Source organism: Salmo salar, chromosome ssa16 (assembly GCF_905237065.1).
Source record: "Salmo salar chromosome ssa16, Ssal_v3.1, whole genome shotgun sequence".
In the NCBI taxonomy this organism is placed as follows: domain Eukaryota; kingdom Metazoa; phylum Chordata; class Actinopteri; order Salmoniformes; family Salmonidae; genus Salmo; species Salmo salar.
In genome coordinates this window covers 48,321,509-48,342,881 of record NC_059457.1, presented here as the reverse complement: position 1 = coordinate 48,342,881, position 21,373 = coordinate 48,321,509, and the positions used below count along the sequence as shown (strand labels likewise).

General features: G+C 44.3%; 1 protein-coding gene across 6 annotated transcripts in view; it reads left to right on the top strand.

Moving 5' to 3' along the window:
* Positions 1-21,373, top strand: part of LOC106574001 (nexilin) — a 29,515-nt gene that overhangs the window by 4,511 nt on the left and 3,631 nt on the right. For 4 of the 6 annotated variants that reach the window (XM_045697347.1, XM_045697345.1, XM_045697346.1 and 1 more), the window contains 8 exons: positions 5,702-6,263; positions 6,772-6,963; positions 7,586-7,670; positions 7,936-8,084; positions 11,051-11,248; positions 11,493-11,669; positions 15,790-15,978; positions 16,189-16,380. In XM_045697347.1, the coding sequence (XP_045553303.1) occupies positions 5,748-6,263; positions 6,772-6,963; positions 7,586-7,670; positions 7,936-8,084; positions 11,051-11,248; positions 11,493-11,669; positions 15,790-15,978; positions 16,189-16,380 (1,698 nt within the window). In that variant the 5' untranslated portion in view covers positions 5,702-5,747. Of the gene's footprint in view, positions 1-5,701; positions 6,264-6,771; positions 6,964-7,585; positions 7,671-7,935; positions 8,085-11,050; positions 11,249-11,492; positions 11,670-15,789; positions 15,979-16,188; positions 16,381-17,818; positions 17,882-21,373 lie in introns of all 6 variants that reach the window. The other 2 variants (XM_014149492.2, XM_045697350.1) reach the window with 2 other exon arrangements.

Sequence of the window (21,373 nt, the reverse complement as noted above, 5' to 3'; positions counted from 1 at the left end):
TACTAAATCTGTTACTAAATCTGGTACTAAGTCTGGTACTAAGGCTGTTACTAAGTCTGGTACTAAGGCTGGTATAAGGTCTGGTATTAAGTCTGGTATTAAGTCTGGTACTAAGGCTGGTATTAAGTCTGTTACTAAATCTGTTACTAAATCTGTTACTAAATCTGGTACTAAGTCTGGTACTAAGGCTGGTACTAAGGCTGGTACTAAGTCTGTTACTAAGGCTGGTATAAGGTCTGGTATAAGGTCTGGTACTAAATCTGTTACTAAGGCTGGTACTAAGTCTGGTACTAAGTCTGGTACTAAGTCTGGTACTAAGGCTGTTACTAAGTCTGGTACTAAGGCTGGTACTAAGGCTGTTACTAAGTCTGGTATTAAGTCTGGTACTAAGGCTGTTACTAAGGCTGTTACTAAGGCTGGTACTAAGGTCTGGTACTGAAGTCTGGTATGAAGTCTGGTACTAAGGCTGTTACTAAGGCTGTTACTAAGGCTGTTACTAAGGCTGTTACTAAGTCTGTTACTAAGTCTGGTACTAAGTCTGGTACTAAGTCTGGTACTAAGTCTGGTATTAAGGCTGGCACTAAGGCTGTTAATAAGTGTGGTACTAAGGCTGGTATTAAGTCTGGTACTGAGGCTGGTACTAAGTCTTATGTTTTGTCAAGGGTCTGTTGGGTGACATGTGGCTACCGACCCTCGCTCAGTCCAACCGCATACCACTCATCAGAAATAGCCATGAACACATGGCCTGGACACACAAGCGGGCTATACTTAGTGTCCTGGCCCTGCATAATGTGCTGTGGCTCAGCATACTGAGGGGAGGAGGTGGAGGACGAGCACCCCTTTCCTTCCCCAAACTGCAGCAGCCATGAGGTGCCTGCCTCCCCAAACAGACACCCGCAAAACTCCAGCTGCTCTGCAAAAAAATAGATATTTATCATGTGATATTCTGTAGGGTATCGATCAATCGCATGTATTTTATAGAGCTTTTTTACAGCAGTTATCACAAAGTGCTTCACAGTACACTTTGTTTGTTGTACAGTATAAATATATGTAGGGTACACTCTTCAGTTTGTCCCCATAGCGGAACCATTTTTGGTGCTGGGTAGAACCCTTTCTAGAACCCTCTATGGATGGTTCTTCAAAGAACCAACAACCTGTATATATACTGAACAAAAATATAAACTCAATATGCAACAATTTTAAAGATTTTACAGAGTTATAGTTCATAGAAGGAAATCAGTCAATTGAAATAAATTCATTAGGCCCTAATCTATGGATTTTACATGACTGGGCAGGGGTGCAGCCATGGGTGGTCCTTGGAGGGCATAGGCCCACCCACTTGAAAGCCAGGCCCACCCACTGGGGAGTCAGGCCCAGCCAATCAGAATGAATTTTCACCAACAAAATGGCTTTATTACAGACATAAATATTTGTGTTGTGTGAAAAAAAATGACATTTTAAAGTGACCTTTTATTATCCCCGCACAAGGTGCACCTGTGGAACAATCATGCTGTTTAATTAGCTTCTTGATTCGCCACACCTGTCAGGTGGATGGATTATTTTAGCTAAGGACAAGTGCTCACTAACAGGGATGTAAACATATTTGTGCACAAAATTTGAGAGAAATAAGTGTGAAAATTTGTGCAAATGGAACATTTCTGTGATTTTTTATTTCAGCTCATGAACATGGGACCAACACTTTACATGCTGCATTTATATTTTTGTTCAGTGTAGTTCTGCCTAGAACCCTGTATGAGAGGTTCTGCTTAGAACCGTCTACAAAGGGTCATACCAAGAACCATTTTATCATCTAAAGATTATTCTTGGAACTGCTATGAATGGTTCCCCCAGCCTTATTAGCCTTTAAAATGTTATTATTTATGACAATAGATTATATACGTCATAAGGCCTTTCTTTGAGGCCCTAGTTATACCCTAACACAGTGGTGTTAGAGCAAATCCTGGTTGACAGGTCACATTAGGCCTGCAAATCACATTATGCTGGCTTGCAAAGTGACGTGTAATTCCTATTGGAATCCAGCCAGAGTTAGGATATCCAACAAGTGCAAATGTTAATCACCCGTATTCGCATTCGGCATGACTACCAGGATAGGGAAGATTGAATACTGAGACGACCTCAATCATCTAAACTGGAAAAACCATCTCAGTAACGGGTCCAATAAATCAAATTACTGATAGATTGGATTACTTTTACAAACTGTATATTTTTTATCTTCCTGTAAGGGATATACAGTGCATTTGTAAAGTATTCAGACCCCTTGACTTTTTCCACATTTTGTTAAGTTACAGCCTTATTCTAAAATGGACTAAATCGTTTTTTCCCCCTCATCAATCTACACACAGTACCCCATAATGACAAAGCAAAAACAGGTTTTTAGAAATGTTTGCTAATTTATACAAAATAAAAAAAATGAAATATCACATAAGTATTCAGACCGTGGCGAAGTGTTGGAGTGGTGGAGTAACGAAAATGGAAGATTCCCTGTGTCTGTGACGCCCGGCGTTTGGTGCGACACAGACCCGGTCCCAAGCATGGTGAAACTGAGAAGACACTGTCTGGTGGCGGTGCTATCTAGTGGGGGAGCAGCCTTAGGAGTTGATGTTGCGGACAAAAATGATTAAAGGAACAAAAATGGTATAACTTGAGAAGGCAAGAAAGAGATGTACAGTGCATTCGGAAAGTATACTGCTCAAAAAAATAAAGGGAACACTAAAATAACACATCCTAGATCTGAATGAATGAAATAATCTTATTAAATACTTTTTTCTTTACATAGTTGAATGTGCTGACAACAAAATCATACAAAAATAATCAATGGAAATCCAATTTATCAACCCATGGAGGTCTGGATTTGGAGTCACACTCAAAATTAAAGTGGAAAACCACACTACAGGCTAATTCAACTTTGATGTAATGTCCTTAAAACAAGTCAAAATGAGGCTCAGTAGTGTGTGTGGCCTCCACGTGCCTGTATGACCTCTCTACAACGCCTGGGCATGCTCCTGATGAGGTGGCGGATGGTCTCCTGAGGGATCTCCTCCCAGACCTGGACTAAAGCATCCGCTAACTCCTGGACAGTCTGTGGTGCAACGTGGCGTTGGTGGATGGAGCGAGACATGATGTCCCAGATGTGCTCAATTGGATTCAGGTCTGGGGAACGGGTGGGCCAGTCCATAGCATCAATGCCTTCCTCTTGCAGGAACTGCTGACACACTCCAGCCACATGAGGTCTAGCATTGTCTTGCATTAGGAGGAACCCAGGGCCAACCGCACCAGCATATGGTCTCACAAGGGGTCTGAGGATCTCATCTCGGTACCTAATGGCAGTCAGGCTACCTCTGGCGAGCACATGGGCTGTGCGGCCCCCCAAAGAAATGCCACCCCACACCATGACTGACCCACCGCCAAACCGGTCATGCTGGAGGATGTTGCAGGCAGCAGAACGTTCTCCACGGCGTCTCCAGACTCTGTCACATCTGTCACATGTGCTCAGTGTGAACCTGCTTTCATCTGTGAAGAGCACAGGGCGCCAGTGGCGAATTTGCCAATCTTGGTGTTCTCTGGCAAATGCCAAACGTCCTGCACGGTGTTGGGCTGTAAGCACAACCCCCACCTGTGGACGTCGGGCCCTTATACCACCCTCATGGAGTCTGTTTCTGACCGTTTGAGCAGACACATGCACATTTGTGGCCTGCTGGATGTCATTTTGCAGGGCTCTGGCAGTGCTCCTCCTGCTCCTCCTTGCACAAAGGCGGAGGTAGCGGTCCTGCTGCTGGGTTGTTGCCCTCCTACGGCCTCCTCCACGTCTCCTGATGTACTGGCCTGTCTCCTGGTAGCGCCGCCATGCTCTGGACACTACGCTGACAGACACAGCAAACCTTCTTGCCACAGCTCGCATTGATGTGCCATCCTGGATGAGCTGCACTACCTGAGCCACTTATGTGGGTTGTAGACTCCGTCTCATGCTACCACTAGAGTGAAAGCACTGCCAGCATTCAAAAGTGACCAAAACATCAGCCAGGAAGCATAGGAACTGAGAAATGGTCTGTGGTCCCCACCTGCAGAACCACTCCTTTATTGGGGGTGTCTTGCTAATTGCCTATAATTTCCACCCGTTGTCTATTCCATTTGCACAACAGCATGTGAAATTTATTGTCAATCAGTGTTGCTTCCTAAGTGGACAGTTTGACTTCACAGAAGTGTGATTGACTTGGAGTTACATTGTGTTGTTTAAGTGTTCCCTTTATTTTTTTGAGCAGTGTATATATAATACCTTTTGAAAATAATACATTTACATAAGTATTTAGACCCTTTACTCAGTACTTTGTTGAAGAATCTTCGGCAGCGATTACAGCCTCGAGTCTTCTTGGGCTTGGCACACCTGTATTTGGGGAGTTTCTCCCATTCTTCTCTGCAGATCCTCTCAAGCTCTGCCAGGTTGGATGGGGAGCGTCGCTGCACAGCTATTTTCAGGTCTCTGCAGAGATGTTCGATCAGGTTCAAGCCCGGGCTCTGGCTGGGCCACTCAAGGACATTCAGAGACTTGTTCCGAAGCCACTCCTGCGTTGTCTTGGCTGAGGTCCTGAGCGCTATGGAGCAGGTTTTCATCAAGGATCTCTCTGTACTTTGCTCCGTTCAATCATGCCTCGATCCTGACTAGTCTCCCAGCTGCTGAAAAACATCCCCACAGCATGATGCTGCCACCACCATGCTTCACTGTAGGGATGGTGCCAGGTTTCCTCCAGATGTGACGCTTGGCATTCAGGCCAAAGGGTTCAATCTTGGTTTCATCAGACCAGAGCATCTTGTTTCTCATGGTCTGAGAGTCCTTTAGGGGGCTTTTGGAAAACTCCAAGCGGGCTGTTATGTGCCTTTTACTGAGAAATGGCTTCCGTCTGGCCACTCTACCATAAAGGCCTGATTGGTGAAGTGCTGCAGAGATGGTTGTCCTTCTGGAAGGTTCTCACCTCTCCACAGAGGAACTCTAGAGCTCTCTCAGAGTGACCATCGGGTTCTTGGTCGCGTCCCTGACCAAGACCCTTCTCCCGCGGTTGCTCAGTTTGGCCGGGTCGGGCCAGCTCTAAGAAGTCTAAGTGGTTCCAAACTTCTTTAATTTAAGAATGATGGAGGCCACTGTGTTCTTGGGGACCTTCAAAGCTGCAGAAATGTTTTGTTACCCTTCCCCTGATCTGTGCCTCGACACAATCCTGTCTCGGACCGAGACGGACAATTCCTTTGAACTCATGACTTGGTTTTTGCTCTGACATGCACTGTCAACTGTGGGATCTTATATAGACAGGTGTGTGTCTTTCCAAATCATGTCCAATCAATTGAATTGACCACAGGTGGACTCCCATCAAGTTGTAGAAACATCTCAAGGATGATCAGTGGAAACAGGATGCACCTGAGCTCAATTTTGAGTATCATAGCAAAGGGTCTGAATACTTATGTAAATAAGGTATTTATGTTTTTTTTCCCACTTTGTCATGATAGGGTATTATTGTGTGTAGATTAATACATTTAAGAATATGGCTGTATCTTAAAACAATTTGGAAAAGGGGAAGGGGTCTGAATACTTTCCGAATGCACTGTAAATTATGAATAATACATGATTATGTGAAGAGAAAGATGTTTGTTGTTATTGTACCATACCATAATGGTGTTTTTATTTCTTTGACAGGTAACATTTGAAGAGGGCCCTGTTAATTTGTCAGCGTGGCGTGAACATGACTGAGGTGGCACAAAATATTGCTGATGTCGCATACGACATGACTGATGTGGCACATGATATGTGTGATGAAGCACACGAAATGAGTGATAAAGAGAACAACGACGACATGAACGAGTTGCATGGCCGTGTGGGACACAAAGAGGATGATGTGGAACACGACAAGCATGATGAGGCATACAAAAATAACGATGTGTCCCATGACGAACATGATGAGGCACAAGAAAAGAATGAGGCGCACAGCGACAATGAGGAAGAAGTTCACACCGAAGAGGATGAGGTTCACACAGAGCCCGAGGAAGAGGAGGAGGAAGAAGATGAGGCACACGACAGGAATGATGTGGAGCACAAAGAAAATTATAGAGTTAAGGACAAGGTAAGGCAAAGGTCAAGATCCAGGAAGGATAAGAACGATGTGGCACAAAATGGAGTGGCACATGACATGAACGATGAGTCAGAGAAAGAAGAGAAGGACCAGTCACAGAACGTATCTGAGGTGGCTCTGAAACAAGAGGTGAGGCACGGCCCTGGGTGTTCATCCTGCTATCAACAGTTGAAATGGATATATGTGATATGTACTTTGCTTTTGGATACCATTCAAAAGAGTCAATCTGAAGTGAAGCACGTTGCTGAGTCAACCACAGATGTTACACTAGGGCAGGGATGGGCAACTGGCCTGGCTGCGGGCCGTAACGCCCCCCTTTTGTAGGCTCGTGGATCAAATTTTGCTTAGGGCCCCCAAAAGTCTAGGGCCGGCTCTGACTACGTGTGGGTAAGAATTTGGGTACGCAGACCCGCTAGCCACTGCGGCCCCTCATGATGAGTTCAGATTTTTTGTGGCCCCCACCCCTATCAAAGTTACCTATCCTTGCATTAGGGATTGACGGCCTTTAGATCTTTCATAAAGTTTCTGCAACGTTTAGCTAAATAGCACTATTCAAAACGTCTCTTTTAGATCTGAGAACCACACTCCTATATATGAACCTTAGCAATTCATTTATTGTATTTTCGTCTTACTCCAGAGACTTCTGAGCTCCAAAAAGCCGGTGGCCAGGAGCTACGTGCCCCAGATCGGTAAGGCTGACGTGAAGAACAAGTTTGAGGCCATGCAGAAGGCCAGGGAGGAGCGCAACAGTAGGAGGAGCCTAGAGGAGCACCAGAAAAGGAAGGAGCAGTACGTCAAGGAGAGGGAATACAACCGCAGGAAGCAACAGGTCGGAGGTCAAACACCGAGAGAGATAACCCCAACTAACTGTAACCTGCATGGCATGGAGCACGAGCCTGAACAACAGCAGTGTAGGTGTATTGGAAAACTCATATCAGCATCATATCACTTTGCACAAAAAAATCGCAACATTCTATTAAAATATCTTACCAATTATGTTATAGATGTGCTTGGTTTGTGCTTATGTCAATTTAGGGCAAACTTATACCCAAAACATGGGGATAATTGAGAACATACTAAATACATTTTCTATTTTACGCATGTTGTCCTTTATTACAAGCTGTATCACAGGAAACATTATAGTAAAACAAGCAAAGTCTGATACAAGGGTGGAACACCTTGATACTCAGGAGGAGGGAAGAAAACGCCCTGTACTGTCGTAGCCAACTCTTAGAGACCGGATGCATAAGTGTTGATCTCTCCCTATGTCACAACCGCATGATCCAATCAGAGGCCTCCCTGTGGGTCACATGCTCGTGCTATTTTACCAGATTAGGACCTTGAGTACTTTCTGGGCCCAGCATGGCTCCTGGGGTGGCCAGCGTGCAGAGCAGATGATCCCAGATAAACTGGTAACCTCTCAGCCAAGCTCTGCCTCTGATCCACCACAGATAAAAGAACTACTCGCCTCCAGTGATGAGGAGGAGGAGGTGAAGCCGGCCAAGATAGAGAAATCCTACGTCCCCAAGATCACAGGTAGGAAATGGGGGGCAGGTGGGCTGGGAGAGGGCTGAGGAGGAGGGTGCTGTCCTATTCCTCATCTCACCCATTGGGTTGTATTCATTAGGCAACAAATGGAAGGAAACAGACTGAAACAGGGTGAGACTACCTGAACTTTATAATTAACGCTCATTGTCATGTTCCATTGCAAACTGTTGTAAAACATTGCGGGCCTAATGAACACGACCCTGGTGTTTGTACCGCGGTTTCATCATCAACATGTGGGGTCTACACTCTACAGGCAGCGTGAAAGGGAAGTTCGCCGAGATGGAGAAGCAGAGACAAGAGGAGGAGAGGAAGCGGATGGAGGAGGAGAGGAAGAAGCGCGCCACCCAGGACATCATAGAGAAAGCGAAGATGCAGAAGGAGCTGGCCAAGAAAGCCGCAGAGGTAAGCTTGCGGGATTCCTTCGTTGGGACAGAGGTATACTGTAATGTACTGTAACTGTAATGTAGCCTATAAGGAAAGTGGTACATCAGGGCTGGATTGCTCAATCGCTGCCCCCATTGAGGGACTGGCCTCCACCTCTGTGTAATCAGTCAGGTAATCCTCAACTGCCACCTGGATGATGTATTTTAAGAGCCATTTGAATGGCTAACAGGTGCTGCAATGGACTTGAGTGGTGCTGCAATCCATTGCAGCTCTGAGAGCACATATCGTGTCTGATACAGTATATACTATCAGAGATACAGTATCGGTCAAAAGTTTTAGAACACCAACTCATTCAAGGGTTTTTCTTTATTTTACTATTTTCTACATTGTAGAATAATAGGGAAGAGATCAAAACTATGAAATAACACATATGGAATCATGTAGTAACCAAAAAAGTGTTAAACAAAAAACAAATATTTTATATTTGAGATTCTTCAGAGTAGCCATCCTTTGCCTTAATGACAGCTTTGCAGACTCTTGGCATTCTCTTATTAACCAGCTTCATGAGGTAGTCACCTGGAATGCATTTAAATTAACAGGTGTGCCTTCTTAAAATAATTTATTTCCTTCTTAATGCATTTGAGCCAATCAGTTGTGTTGTGACAAGGTAGGGGGGTATACAGAAGATAGCCATATTTGGTAAAAGAGCAAGTCTATATTATGGCAAGAACAGCTCAAATAAGCAAAGACAAAAGACAGTCTATCATTACTATCAAGCGCTATGATGAAACTGGCTTTCATGAGGACCGCAACAGGAATGGAAGACCCAGAGTTACCTCTGCTGCAGAGGATAAGTTCATTAGAGTTACCAGCCTCAGAAATTGCAGCCCAAATAAATGCTTCACAGAGTTCAAGTAACAGACACATCTCAACATCAACTGTTCAGAGGAGACTGCGTGAATCAGGCCTTCATGGTCGAAATGCTGCAAAGGAATCACTACTAAAGGACACCAATAAGAAGAGACTTGCTTGGGCCAAGAAACACGAGCAATGGACATCAGACTGATGGAATATTGGATATTTTGGGATATTTTTGGTTCCAAACACTGTATCTTTGTGAGACGCGGTGTGGGTGAACGGATGATCTCCGCATGTGTATTTCCCACCGTATAGCATGTAGGAGGTGTTATAATGTGGGGGTGCTTTGCTGGTGACACTGTCTGTGATTTAACCAGCATGGCTACCAAAGCATTCTGCAGAGATGCGCCATCACATCTGGTTTGGCTTAGTGGGACTATCATTTGTTTTTCAACAGTACAATGACCCAAAACACACCTCCGGGCTGTGTGAGGGCTATTTGACCAAGAAGGAGAGTGATGGAGTGCTGCATCAGATGACCTGGCCTCCACAATACCCCGACCTCAACCAAATTGAGATGGTTTGGGATGAGTCGGACTGCAGATTGAAGGAAAAACAGCCAACAAGTGCTCAGCATTTGTGGGAACTCCTTCAAGACTGTTGGAAAAGTATTCCAGGTGAAGCTGGTTGAGAGAATGCCAAGTGTGTGCAAAGCTGTCATCAAGGCAAAGGGGGGCTATTTGAAGAATTTCAAATATAAAATATATTTTGATTTGTTTAACACGTTTATAGTTTTGATGTCTTCACTATTATTCTACAATGTAGAAATTTGTGAAAATAAAGAAAACCCTTGAACGAGTAAGTGTTGTAAAACTTTTGATAGGTAGTGTATATCATATAAATCTTCAGATGTGTCATCACACAGCCTTCTTCAGATACAGGCCATAGAATGTGCCATAAACTGAAATAGGCTGGCTGCTTAAGAAGCATTCAGCACTAGCTGTGCATTAAAGCTAGGCTAGCCTCTGCCACGGGCTTTCATCTCACCTTCGGTATGACGTGAGTGAAGCCTGGAAGCCGAGTCTAACGCTAGGCTAGCTGCAGTTGTAGCCATGCCAAACTGGATTGAAGCCAGTTCTTCGTTACCAAATCGATGTTGACCTAGATACAAAAAGGTACTGGATGGTTACAAGTAATAACACGTTTTTTGACATTTCAAATTTGTTCAAATTTATAATGCAAATTTCTAGTATACAATAGAAAACATTCATGTTATTCTTTCAAATTCAATTGAAATACACCTGCTAATACACCTGTGGCACCTGCTAACCTTTGCGTGCCATTTCAGGATCACTCTAATGAATATGTTAATGACCTTGTACTAGATAGGGAATTACATTGTACTTACTACTACTAGACTAATTCTAATGTAATTAAATTAAAGGAAGAGTGGTCTTGAATGCACTTTCTATCTAGGCACAGGGCAATTACAGAGATGTTCCAATATAGTTACTCTGACAAAGCCTATTGAAAGGGTTTCCTTTTTGTGCAAATACGTTTGGTTTGTCTGTGGATGGACAGGCTGCATGGATATTGTCTGTTTATATTCAGTGCTTACTGTTCACACAGTGTTGTTATTAGTTCTACTCCACTGAATTACAGTCATTTGTCTCTTGAACATGATGAAAGCTGGATACACCTATCTCTTCATTGTCTCCTTTCACTGCAACCTACTGCATGTACCTATACTGTAAAAGTTAGTGAAAACTTGGGGAAATCTTCCTGGTTTAATGAGCCTGGGAGGTAGCTTCAATCGGAGCCAGTACTGACTGAGTGGGATAGAAACAACTGAGCTAATGAGTTCTACTGCTGCTGCTTGAGCCACAGAGGCTGCCGGGTGTAAACAGCATGTGACTGGTAACTGTTTCCCACACCACTGACTGTCTAAATTAGCCCCTGCCTCCCAGCTAGCTGACCGAATTAGACGCTCCTATCTTAGGGCTGACATTCACTGACAGGTCTACTGCAAATGTTTGATGTGCTAAATGAAGTACTGTCTTGTCTTATCATATCTTATGTTATTGTAATTTACTCTTCTAACAATGGCATTTGTCCATTTATGTCAGGAGGGAGATGACACCATCCTGGTCCGTGTGGTGCCGGCAAAGCCGTCACGACCGCCAGGCAGGATCAAGATGAACTTTGAGGACCTGGAGAAGAGCCGAGAGGAAGAGCAGAAGAAGAGGACAGAGGAGGAGAAGAAGAAGCGCTACAACGAGAACAGGCGCTCTTTCCGCGAGGCCAAGCGGAGCTCGGTCGTCCAGGTGAGCTGAGGAGAACCTCTCCCATAGGCTTCGGCAGGACTGGCAGCATAGCTGTTTATAGAATTCTAATATTTCAGGAAAACCATTATTTCTGTGTCAATACTTCATGGTGGTCTAGGTGTAGATTGAGCATAGGTGTTTCTAGGAAAATCTAATATTTCACGAAAGCTATTATATTCTATCTGTGTCAATACTTCATGTGGATATGGTGGTCTCTGATGTAGAATGATTGTGTCAACACCAGGATGAGGATGACGAACAGCCCACAGAGAAGGAGCAGGTGACTCCTGGGAAGCTAAAAATGACGTTTGAGGAGGCTGAGAAGGAGAGGCAGGAATGCCTGAGAAAGCAGGCAGAGAGGGAGGCTAAACAACGTCTGCAGGACGAGAAGAAAGCCTTCGAGGAGGCCAAGCTGGAAATGGTGACTGATCTTATAAAATATCTTATTCACTTATTAGCACATCACATTTCAATGTCCTGTTCTTTCCTTGTGAGAGCTGAGATACAGTATTTCAGTGCTAGATCAACCTTGGAGGTAAATTAGCAGTGGCATTCCATGTCAACCCTGCACATTCCCTTCGCAAACCCTTACATTCAGTGCTTTCCTCTTGTGCTTTTGAAGTTGACTTGTGCTGTCTTTGATAATAATTTAAAAAATGTATCTGTCAGAGCTTGACTGTTGTTGTGTAATGTAAACTCAGCAAAAAAAAGAAACGTCACTTTTTCTGGATCCTGTGTTTCAAAGCTAATTCGTAAATATCCAAATAACTACGCATATCTTCATTGTAAAGGGTTTAAACACTGTTTCCCATGCTTGTTCAATGAACCATAAACAATTAATGAACATGCACCAGTGGAATGGTCGTTAAGACACTAACAGCTTACAGATGGTAGGCGCCTATTACAGTGCTACAGGGAGACAGAACAGGCAGCTGATCGTCCTCGCAGTGGCAGACCACGTGTAACAACACCTGCACAGGATCGGTACATCCGAACATCACACCTGCTGGACAAGTACAGGATGGCAACAACAACTGCCGAGCTACACCAGGAACACATAATCCCTCCATCAGTGCTCAGACTGTCCCCAATAGGCTGAGAGAGGCTGGACTGAGGGCTTGTAGGCCTGTTGTAAGGCAGGTCCTCACCAGACATCACCGGCAACAACGTCACCTATGGACACAAACCCACCATCGCTGTACCAGACAAGACTGGCAAAAAGTGCTCTTCACTGACGAGTCGCAGTTTTGTCTCACCAGGGGTGATGGTCGGATTCGCGTTCATCGATTTTGGAGGTGGAGGGTCCATCATGGTCTGGGGCGGTGTGTCACAGCATCGTCAGACTGAGCTTGTCATTGCAGGCAATCTCAACGCTGTGCGTTACAGGGAGGATATCCTCCTCCCTCATGTGGTACCCTTCCTGCTGGCTCACCCCGACATGACCCTACAGCATGACAATGCCACCAGCCATACTGCTCGTTCTGTGCGTGATTTCCTGCAAGACAGGAATGTCAGTGTTCTGCCATGGCCAGTGAAGAGCCCGGATCTCAATCCCATTGAGCACATCTTGGACCTGTTGGATCGGAGGGTGAGGGCTAGGGACATTCCCCCCAGAAATGTCCGGGAACTTATAGGTGCCTTGGTGGAAGAGTGGGGTAACATCTCACAGCAAGAACTGGCAAATCTGGTGCAGTCCATGAGGAGGAGATGCAATGCAGTACTTAATGCAGCTGGTGGCCACACCAGATACTGACTGTTACTTTTGATTTTGACCCCCACTTTGTTCAGGGACACATTATTCAATTTCTGTTAGTCACATGTGTCACGTCTGTCGTAGAGAGGGGACCAAAGCGCAGCGTGTTGATAGTTCCACATTTTATTTACTCTGTGAAACTCATGCAATACATAAAAATAACTGAATAGACAAAAAACAACAAACCGTGACGCAGAGGAGAACTAACACTACTCACAAACAATCACCCACAAAACCCAGGAAGAAAAACCCCTACTTAAATATGATCTCCAATTAGAGACAACGAGGACCAGCTGCCTCCAATTGGAGATCATCCCAAACAAGCCAACATAGAAATACAAAAACTAGAACCTAAGAACATAGAAATAGAAAACATAGAAAAACACAAAACACCCCCTGTCACACCCTGACCTACACTACCTTAGAAAATAAACAAAATAACATAGAAAATAACATCTTACTATGGTCAGGACGTGACAACATGTCTGTGGAACTTGTTCAGTTTATGTCTCAGTTGAATCTTGTTATGTTCATACAAATATTTACACATGTTAAGTTTGCTGAAAATAAATGCTGTCACGTCCTGACCAGTGAAAAGGGTCATTTTGCCATAGTAGAATGGTCAGGGCGTGGCAGGGGGGTTGTTTTGTGTGTTTTGGGGTTGGTTTGTTCCTAGGGGAATTTGTTCTAGTTTTCTGTTTCTATGTTTCATTTTCCGTGTGTGGCTGAGTATGGTTTCCAATCAAAGGCAGGTGTCTTTCGTTGTCTCTGATTGGAAGCCATACTTAGGCAGCCTGTTTTCCTTTGGGTTTTGTGGGTGGTTATTTTCCATTTAGTTATTGTACCTGACGGAACTTTTGGTCGTTTGTTATTTTGTAAAGTGTTTCTCATTAAAGATTCAAGAATGAGCACTATTCACACTACGCCTTGGTCTGTTCAATACAACGCCTGTGACAAACGCAGATGACAGTGAGAGGATGTTTCTTTTTTTGCTGAGTTTAGTTATAGGAATGTAGTTATACAGGTTAAAATAGTATCATAAGCATTGCATAAGGTCCTTAATTAAAACTATCCATCTCAAGTCCTCTTTCTGAAAACTATACTGTAACTACACACATCTGTCAGAACTTTCATAATGTGTATAGTATAGTTATAAAGGTTATTTAGTCAACTCCTTCATGAGGTGTTCTGAATCTCCTTTGGGGATTGAACCTGTGTTGTTACTGTGGTTGTTGTGGTTGTTGTTATTACTGTGTTCTAACCACCTGAGCTATACAGTGCTTTGCAAAACTATTCATCCCCTTTGGTGTTTTTCCTATTTTGTTGCATAACCTGTCATTTAAATTAATTTTTTATTTGGATTTCATGTAATGGACATACACAAAATAGTCCAAATTGATGAAGTGAAATGAAAAAAATAACTGGTTTCAAAAATTCTAAAAAAGAAAAAAAAGAAAAAGTGGTCGGTGCATATGTATTTACCCCTTTGCTATGAAGCCCCTAAATAAGATCTGGTCCAACCAATTACTTTCGGAAGTCACATAATTAACTAATTAAATAAAGTCCACCTGTGTGCAATATAAGTGTCACATGATTTGTCACATGAGCTCAGTATATACACACCTGTTCTGAAAGGCAACACCACTAAGTAAGGGGCACCACCATGCAAGCGGCACCATGAAGACCAAGGAGTTCTCCAAACAGGTCAGGGACAGAGTTGTGGAGAAGTATAGATCAGGAGCACCATTAAATCCATTGTAAAAAAAATTAAGAATATGGCATCACAACAAACCTGCCAAGAGAGGGCCGCCCACCAAAGCTCACAACCAGGCAAGGAGGGCATTAATCAGAGAGGCAACAAAGAGACCAAAGATAACCCTGAAGGAGCTGCAAAGCTCCACAGTGGAGACTCCCCAAACATATGGAAGAAGGTACTCTGGTCAGATGAGACTAAAATTGAGCTTTTTGACCATCAAGGAAAACGCTATGTCTGACGCAAACCCAACACCTCTCATCACCCTGAAAGCACCATCCCTGCAGTGAAACATGGTGGTGGCAGCATCATGCTGTGGGGATGTTTTTCATCGGCAGGGACTGGGAAACTGGTCAGATTTGAAGGAATGATGGATGGCGTTAAATACAGGGAAATTCTTTAGGGAAACCTGTTTGTCTTCCAGAGATTTAAGCTGGGACGGAGGTTCACCTTCCAGCAGGACAATAACCCTAAGCATACTGCCAAAGCAACACTTGAGTGGTTTAAGGGGAAACATTTAAATGTCTTGGAATGGCCTAGTCAAATCCCAGACCTCAATCCAATTGAGAATCTGTGGTATGACTAAAAGATTGCTGTACACCAGCAGAACCCATTCAACTTGAAGGAGCTGGATCAGTTTTGCCTTGAAGAATGGGAAAAAATCCCAGTGGATAGATGTGCCAAGCTTATAGAGACATATCCCAAGAGACTTGCAGCTGTAATTGCTGCAAAAGTTGGCTCTACAAAGTATTGACTTTGGGGGGGGGGGGGGGGGTGAATAGTTACGCACGCTCAAGTTTTCAGTTTTTTTGTCTTATTTCTTGTTTGTTTCACAATAAAAAATATTTTGCATCTTCAAAGTGGTAGGAATGGTGTGTAAATCAAATGATACAAACCTAAAAAAAAAATCTATTTTAATTCCAGGTTGTAAGGCAACAAAATAGGAAAAATGCCAAAGGGTTGAATACTTTCGCAAGCCACTGTATTTCCCTAGCCTTGGGCCTGGTGTGACTTTGGAACTGTATGTACTTGCAGGGAGACGATGAGGAGGACTCACAAGGAGCTCAAGGCGAGAGAGAGGTCATCCAGCCTGGTAAACTGAGGTTGAGCTTCGAGGAGCTTGAGAAACAGAGGGTAGAGAATGAACGCAAAGCAGCAGAGGTTGAATACAAGAGACGAATGGAAGAGGAGAGGAAGGCTTTCGCCGAGGCCAGGAAAAGCATGGTCAGTGAGTGTGATGTGATGGTCACTTCGCCTTGTCCCATATCTGTTTATGTTGTCTTGCCAGCTCCTATACCAAAAGTCCAGCACAAGCAGATCTGGGACCAGCGATATAATCATTGTCTTTACAGCTTCTTTTTTATGTTTAACATTGTGAGCCCCGAGATGTCAGACACTAGTTTGAGCTCTCTCGTCGTTGTCCTCCTTCCCCAGATAGTGGATGACGATGACGAGGTGTTGATGGCCATGCTGAACCTGGAGGGCAGCAAGCCAGGGAAGCTGTGTGTCAGCTTTGAGGACAAGGAGCGTCAGAGGAGAGAGGCGGAGGAGAAGAAAGCAGAGGAGGAGGCCAAGAGGAGGCTGGAGGAGGAGAAGAGGCTCTTCGCAGAGGCCCGCAAGAATATGGTAGGACTGGGTAACATAACCATAGAGATCCTACAATTTACTAGTGGAATTTGGTATCCTAGCAACATGACAAAAAAATCAGCCATCTTGGTCAGGAAAACGTTAATTCTAGAAATGGATCAAATATGGTATAACTATGGTATAAAACAATACATTTGTGAATTATAGGATCTCTATGAACATACCTCTGCAGGCAGCACCAGCATATAGCATATGAAGCCCTGCGCTAACATGTCGACTGAAGTAGGCTAAGTTCAGAAGAAGGATGTGGAAAGATTGAAATGATTTTGATTACTCATCATGTATAGAGCCATAGTGAGTAACGTTTCGTAACTTGTTTTTGTGTGTGAATGTCACAAACGAATACCTTCAGTTTCCCATGCTGTGTCATGTCCTGAGCTCTGCTTGATCAGTGTCATCTGAGCACATTATTAATGTTATGGTCACACTTTAAACAAACTAGAAATTACATTTGCTCATACATGATTTGTGAAGCATATATGTAGGCCTTTTTAAGTGCTTTTGAATACTTCATTATCCTTTCATAAGTTAAGAAGTTATAGTGTTAACACTTGAAGAGTTGTTCTTTTTTTTATTACTATAATTTATTTTGTGTATAATTATTTTTTTTTGGGGGGGTATTTTATCCCCTTTCTATCCCCAATTCCAATCGTGTCTCATCGCTAGCACTCCCCAACGTGCTCGGAAGGTGAAGGTCGAGTCATGCGTCCCCCAAAACATGACCCGCCAAACCGTGCTTCTTAACACCTGCCCTTCTTAACCCGGAAGCCAGCCACACCAATATGTCGGAGGAAACACTGTTCACCTGATGACCAAGGTCAGCCTGCAGGCGCCTGCAGGCTCTCCACAAGGAGTCGCTAGCGTGCGATGAGCCAAGTAAAGCCAAACCCTCCCCTAACCCGCACGATGCTGGGTCAATTGTGCACCGTCCTATGGGACTCCCGATCACGGCCATTTGTGATACAGCCCGGGATCGAACCAAGATCTGTAGTGCTTTAGACCGCTGCCCCACTCGAGAGCCCATTATTATTTATTTTTTTATATGAATTAAGTTTATTTCACGAAGCATATATAACAGTGTCATAAGCACATCTTAAAGTGTCAATACAAAACTTGACCTTTTTTAAAATAAATTCTAATGTCAACTGGAATGACAGAGTTATGACCTGCCTGTCACGACCTATAAATTGAACAACACTTGAAGGGTTACTGTTATGGTTGATTTACAGTGTGACCAAAGTTTCTACAATCTACTGAAAACTAACGCCAATATTAACATTTGAGGTAGGCTGTATTTAGTATAGGAACTCAATCTCTAATTGGACTCTAATTGGACATGGATTAATCATACATGATGATGTAACGTTACTGTACATACTCAAATGGTACACTTCCAATTGCTGTTCCTACTTTCAAGATGATCTCCTTAAAGAGCCCCCTGGATCTGGAAAAATCTAAGACTTCATATCGAGATGGAGAAGTAAGATATTTTCACTTTCAAATGACAATTGTATTTGTACACTGACTAAGAAGATATAGTGATTGCCATGAAATGCTAATACTGTAAGTTCTTACTGTGAATACAAGGTTGTGAATGGATGGCTCTTCATCATGTGTCCTGCTTATTCTGACTCTGATTCTACAAGGACAATGAAAGGCTTCTACCTTACTATTATAGAATGAGTTAAAGATCTTCATATCATCCAAAAGCTTTTTACAGGATCATCTGATGAAAAATTCAATGTAATTTGGTTGCCGTAGCTTTTCTGTTCAATGTGATTATGTTGCTTTATCTTTGCTTTTCATCGGATACTTCATTGTTTGTGTTTCATTGTGGGAGGGTTTAGGTGGTGGGTTAAATTGTTATTGGAAGCTGATATGATGCAATGATCGATTTGGGGTTGAAGATTGTGATGTTGGTGCTAGAGGGGATAGATGTCTTTTCTAGTTGTTTGTAACTTATTTTGTACATAATGTTTCTGCCTGTCACATCATTCCACATTTTCTTTATTAAACTGTGAAACTATGCAATACTTACAAATAAACTGAAAGAACAAAACAACAAACCGTGACGAAGAGTTACAAACTACACCTACTCAAAATCAATCTCGCACAAACCCAGGTGGGAAAAACACCTACTTAAGTATGATCTCCAATTAGAGACAACGATGACCAGCTGCCTCTAATTGGAGATCATCCCAAACAAAGCCCAACATAGAAATACAAAACTAGAACATAACATAAAAAATCTAAACAAAAAAAAACCCCGTCACGCCCTGACCTACTCTACCATAGAAAATAACAGCTTTCTATGGTCAGGACGTGACAATACCCCTCCCCCCAAAGGTGCGGACACCGAAAGCACCTAAAACAACAACAACAACAAAAAACTAAAAAAGGGAGGGTTAGGGTGGGTGACTAATGTCTATGGCGGTTCTGGTGCAGTACGAAGAACCTTCTCATCCTGCAGATCCTCCAGCAGAGGAGGCGGCTCCGGTTCGGGGCGTAACCCCTGCTCCGCCCACTGATCCCTCCGCTTTTGTGTCACTGAACCCTGGATCGTCGCCGGGACCCGGACCGTGGACCATTACTGGAGGTTCTAGACTACGGACCGCCGCTGGAGGTTCTGGACTGCGGACCACCGCTGGAGGTTCTGGACTGCGGACCACCGCTGGAGACTCTGGACTGCGGACCACCGCTGGAGGCTCTGGACTGCGGACCGCCGCTGGAGACTCTGGACTGCGGACCGCCGCTGGAGACTTTGGACTGTGGACCGCCGCTGGAGACTCTGGACTGGGGACCACCGCTAAAGACTCTGGACTAGGGAACGTCGCTGGAGGTTCCGGACTGTGGACCGTCTCAGGAGGTTCCGGACTGTGGGCCGTCTCAGGAGGTTCCGGACTGTGGGCCATCTCAGGAGGTTCCGGGCTGTGGGCCGTCTCAGGAGGTTCCGGGCTGTGGGCCGTCTCAGGAGGTTCCGAGCTTGAGGCCGTCTCAGGAGGTTCCGGGCTGTAGGCCTTCTCAGGATGTTCCGGACTGTAAAACATCGCTGGAAGTTCTGGACTGGGCACTGTCACTGGAAGCTCTGGATTGGGAACTGTCGCCGGAAGCTCTGGACTGGGAACTGTCGCCGGAAGCTCTGGATTGGGAACTGTCGCCGGAAGCTCTGGACTGGGAATGCGCACTGGAGGCCTGATGCGTGGGGCTGGCACAGGTGGCGCCAGACTGGTAACACACACCTCAGGGCGAGTACGGAGAGCAGGAACAGGACACGCCGGACTGGAGAGACTGACTGGAGGCCGGGTGCGTGGAGCAGGTACAGGTGGCGCCAGACTGGTAACACGCACATCAGGGCGAGTACGGCGAGCTGACTCAGGTGGCACCAAACTGATAACACGTTCCTTTGGGAAAAATCCGTGCATCCCCCACCAACTCAACAACTCTCCTATCTCTCTCTTCTCCTGGACTGGCTCTGGTTCCCTCCTCGGCTCTGCCGACTGCTCTATGTGCCCCCCCCAAAAACATTTCTTGGGGTTTCTGTGGCCTTCCTTCCCGACTTCGTAGCTGTCCCTCCTTTGCTGCTTCCGCCTGCTTCCCTGGCAAACAAAGCCCAACATAGAAATACAAAACTAGAACATAACAACATAGAAAATCTAAACCCGAAAAAAACACTGTCACGCCCTGACCTACTCTACCATAGAAAATAACAGCTTTCTATGGTCAGGACGTGACACTGCCACCATCTCTTATGACCAAAAAGTCCTTCTGGACATCAGAACTCTGATTACTCACCTCAAACTGGACAAAGATTTTTTTATTTAACGAGTCAGATTCAAAGGATTCCAGAGCAGGCCCAAATCCCCATCATTCGCAAGAAGAGGAGACGCCGATACAGGGGACGCTGATCCGGGTGCCTTGTGAGAATTCGTCGGCAAGTGGGTAACCCGCCTCTACCATCTGTCCTATTGGCCAGCGTGCAATCATTGGATAATAAACTGGATGAGCTCCGTTCGAGACTTTCCTACCAATGGGACATTAAAAACTGTAATATCCTATGTTTCACCGAGTTGTGGCTGAACAACGACATGGATAATATACAGTTGGCTGGGTTTTCTATGCATCGGCTAGACAGAACAGTTACCTCCGGTAAGACGAGGGGTGGTGGTCTGTGTATATTTGTCAATAACAGCTGGTGCATGAAATCTAATATTAATGAAGTCTCTAGGTTTTGCTTGCCTGAGGTAGAGTACCTCATGATAAGCTGTAGACCACACTATTTACCAAGAGAGTTTCCATCTATATTTTTTGTAGCTGTCTATTTACCTTCACAAACTGATCCTGGCACTAAGACCACACCTTGTTCTCAACTAGCCTACCTGGTTAAATAAAGGTGAAATAAAAATAAAAATAAAACCTAACGAGCTGTATAAGACCATAATCAAACAAGAAAATGCTCATCCAGAGGCGGCGCTCCCAGTGGCTGGGGACTTTAATACAGGAAAACTTAAACCAGTTTTAAGTCATTTCTACCAGCATGTCACATATATAACCAGAGGGGAAAAAAACTCTAGACCACCTTTACTCCACACACAGAGACGCATACAAAGCTCTCCATCACCCTCCATTTGGCAAATCTGACCATAATTCTATCCTCTGATTCCTGCTTACAAGCAAAAACTAAAGCAGGAAGTACCAGTGACTCGCTCAATATGGAAGTTGTCAGATGACGCAAATGCTAAGCTACAGGACTGTTTTGCTAGCATAGACTGGAATATGTTCCGGGATTCATCCAATGGCATTGAGGCATTGAGGACTATACTACATCAGTCACCTGCTTCATCAACAAGTGCATTGATGACGTTGTCCCCACATTGACCGTACATACATATCCCAACCAGAAGCCATGGATTACAGGCAACATCCTCACTGTGTTAAAGGGTAGATCTGCCACTTTCAAGGAGCGGGACTAAAA